Source organism: Lactuca sativa, chromosome 9 (genome assembly GCF_002870075.4).
Source record: "Lactuca sativa cultivar Salinas chromosome 9, Lsat_Salinas_v11, whole genome shotgun sequence".
NCBI lineage: Eukaryota > Viridiplantae > Streptophyta > Magnoliopsida > Asterales > Asteraceae > Lactuca > Lactuca sativa.
The window spans coordinates 74,086,340-74,089,623 of record NC_056631.2 but is presented as its reverse complement, the minus strand read 5'-3'; the positions used below and the strand labels follow the sequence as shown (position 1 = coordinate 74,089,623).

The following is a 3,284-nucleotide window of genomic DNA, read 5'->3' as shown; positions in this document are numbered from 1 at the left end:
TTTCAATTATAGCATTCAACTTTTATTTTAAAGTCAATTGTAGCATTGTACTTTCAGTTTTTGTTTTATTCTGCCAACCGTGTAGTACACGGGTTATAATCTAGTATGATATAAAAAAATTACTCTTTTATTAAGAAGGGTAGATTTCGAAAATTTAAATAGGAAATGATTACATTTTATATGATTAGTTGTTATATTATATATCATTAGTTGTGAAAAATGAAAATAGGGAGGAAAGAATCGTTTTCATTTATATGAAATTATTTTCCAATTAATAGAATGATAGTTTACATTACTAAAATGAGATTACATATATAACTGTTTACATCCTGGAATTTTGGAAATCTTCATCTTTATATTTTAATAAAAGAATAGTTTTATTCTTATTTTGACACGTGTCATCCTGTTAGGTTTCCTAATTAATGCTAGTTGTCAACCTATTGATTCTCCATTTCAAATTTTAAATTTCTCACTCTAATTACATTAAATTAATAACATTAGAATAAAAGTTAAATTAAAATTAATATATATTATAAGGTGATATAATTTCACGTATTTATTTAAATCAACGATTATAATTTTATATAACTCAAAACGTATCACTTAAATAATAATTTATATAAAATAATTGATTAATAATTTTGAGTTTTTAGTAAAAGATTAATTAATTTTGTAACTAGTGGTTCCCACAGGTTATAAACTAATTAATTAATCTAAGAAAATGAAAAACCTAAAAAAATGACAAGTGCAAAATGATAAAGTGAAAACAACCACAAAATGCCATGTGACAAAATGTATTAGAAAAAAAACATGTGACAAAATCATTTTCATTTATTAGGTTATATTGTTATGTTTAACTATGTTTTGTTTTATTATTTAAAGAACCTTGTATCCCTTTTTTTTTATATGAATGAAAATATATTCTCCTCTAATTCTAACAATTTTATTAAGATTAGATGCTAAACTAAAAAAACTAATTACATGGAAGGTTTCTATATAAATATCTACAAGTGTTAATGATAAAATATGACAAGTAAACAAATGAACCAATATTTCATTGGCTTTTTTTTATAAACTTATACAACTTGGTAATAAAAATTATGGTTTTTGATATGAAAGTCCTTGGTTTTGTTTATTGATGTCTAAAATTTGCTATTTTTTTTTATTTTGCCATTGTTACTTGTAATAGCAAACTTTTTAGAGACAAAACCAAAAAAATTGATAAATGTAATGACTTTCATGTCAAATTTGAAAAATATACTTATGATAATTTTTTATTTATAAAATTTACTTCTTTCTTTTTTGGCAAATGTTATTTCATATTTGAGGGTTTTTTTTTATTTTGTAAATTTGTAAACTTAAGGGAAAAAATAATAATTCTAACAAACATTAGACACTAACACTTTTAAAATCGTCAGAGTGACAAACAATCATATTTTATCAGATATAAATTTTTTTTGTCAAAAGCCCCTAAAAAGTAAAAACTATAGAGTGTGTTGTACACCAGCAGAAAAATGTACAAGACCTCACGACCCTCGTTCCATACAAAACAAAAAATTGGATTTTGTTTGATGAAACTTTGAGTTTAATGGACCATTAAGTAAAAAGAAATGTATCTATGAGGGCTAAAAGTAAAATTATAAAAAAAACCACCATCAACGCAAAGCATTGTTGTGCTTTCTTTCACAGGTTTTACTGCCATTTTCTATAAAATTTCAAATCCGATTCCGATTCCTTTAAACCCATCGATTATTCTCTCCCAAAATCAAGCTCCTTCACTTCACAGAGGCGATAACAATGGCGATGTCGATCAGACGTTTTGAGCATGAGACCCCCAACAATACCCACGACACTTTTGAGGTCACCTTCTTTGAAGACACTGTTCTACCTATAGTCACAAAAACACCATCCATCGTCGATGTGTGGGTAACCCGCATCGAACACAAATACCGCCGTCGTCCCCACTCCCTCGTCGTCGGCGTCGATGTTGAGTGGCGTCCTAATCTCATTCGGAGCTACGAAAACCCTGTGGCTACCCTCCAACTGTGCGTGGGACGCCGCTGTCTGATTTTTCAACTCCTCTTCTCGCCTACAATGCCTCAGTCGCTCAAAAACTTCCTCCGCAATCCCTCCTACACATTCGTCGGCGTCGGGATCAATAACGACGTAGAGAAACTTATGCAGAATTGGAACCTGGAGGTTGCGAATACGGCTGACATTGGGGATTTGGCAGCAGAGGAGTATGGCATGAGGAATCTTCGGAATGCAGGGTTGAAAGGGTTGACGAGAAGGGTCCTCGGAAAGGAGTTGATCAAACCCCAGAATGTTACGATGAGCGATTGGGATGATGAACGGCTGACTCTGGCGCAAGTGCAGTATGCGTGCATCGATGCTTTCTTGAGTTATAAGATTGGGAGCATTTTGATTTCTGGAAATTATAACTGATTGAATTCGCAATCTATGATTCTACGATCTAAGGTATTGTTTGACAAGAACATGTTAGGGTTCTTAATGATTTTAGTAGTGAATGTTTTTTTGATGATTTAGGGATATGATGCTTTAATTGAATGAATGGATTTCGGATGATTTGGTGCAGATTAATTACAATACCTATTTGTTTTTTTTAACTAAAACTCATTTTTATCAATTGATCTTATGATCCTATCTTTTATCGTAACAAAAGGCAATTCAAATACGATCGTCGATCGGAAGTGATTTATATTGTACAAATTCGTCATTTTAACAAAGTTGCTTCAGTTATTTTATCCACTATTAAAATGGAACTTGACATAAGGGTGACTTTATGTATACTTTCTGATTTTTATCCATTTGCATGTGTACGTATATAATTAGATATTTTTTTAATCGAATAAGTTTTAACCATTTAAACAAATCTTGTTGAAAGTTCCATGACAAAGACAGATGCTCTAAAACTCACTTTTAAGTTTTTAATCAAATTGGTGATTTTGAAAAAAGTTATTTATATAATAGGTATATTAGTTGTGTGATGTATGTATTATGTAGGTTAATTTTAAAAATATATATATATAAAAATCCATTAATAAAATCAATAAAATCGATATCTATTTAAAATTACCACAAATTGACATAAGAAAAAAGCAAGTTATATAACAAAAAAAATCTTTATTTTATTTATTAGGAAAAAATTTTAAACTTATTTATCAAAATCGGTTATTTATCAATTTTTTTTAGAAAAGGTGTCATGTTCCTTTTCTTTCTTTAACCCGATTGACATGAATAAAAAAATAAAAAATAAGAAACAA

At 29.1% G+C, this 3,284-nt stretch overlaps 1 protein-coding gene across 1 annotated transcript; it reads left to right on the top strand.

Annotated features, from left to right (window-relative positions):
• The first annotated feature begins 1,358 nt into the window (after window positions 1-1,358).
• Window positions 1,359-2,583, top strand: LOC111901774 (3'-5' exonuclease). Its single transcript, XM_023897648.3, has one exon. The coding sequence runs from the start codon at window positions 1,798-1,800 to the stop codon at window positions 2,443-2,445; it is 648 nt and encodes a 215-aa protein (XP_023753416.1). The 5' UTR covers window positions 1,359-1,797; the 3' UTR covers window positions 2,446-2,583.
• Window positions 2,584-3,284: the final 701 nt, after the last annotated feature.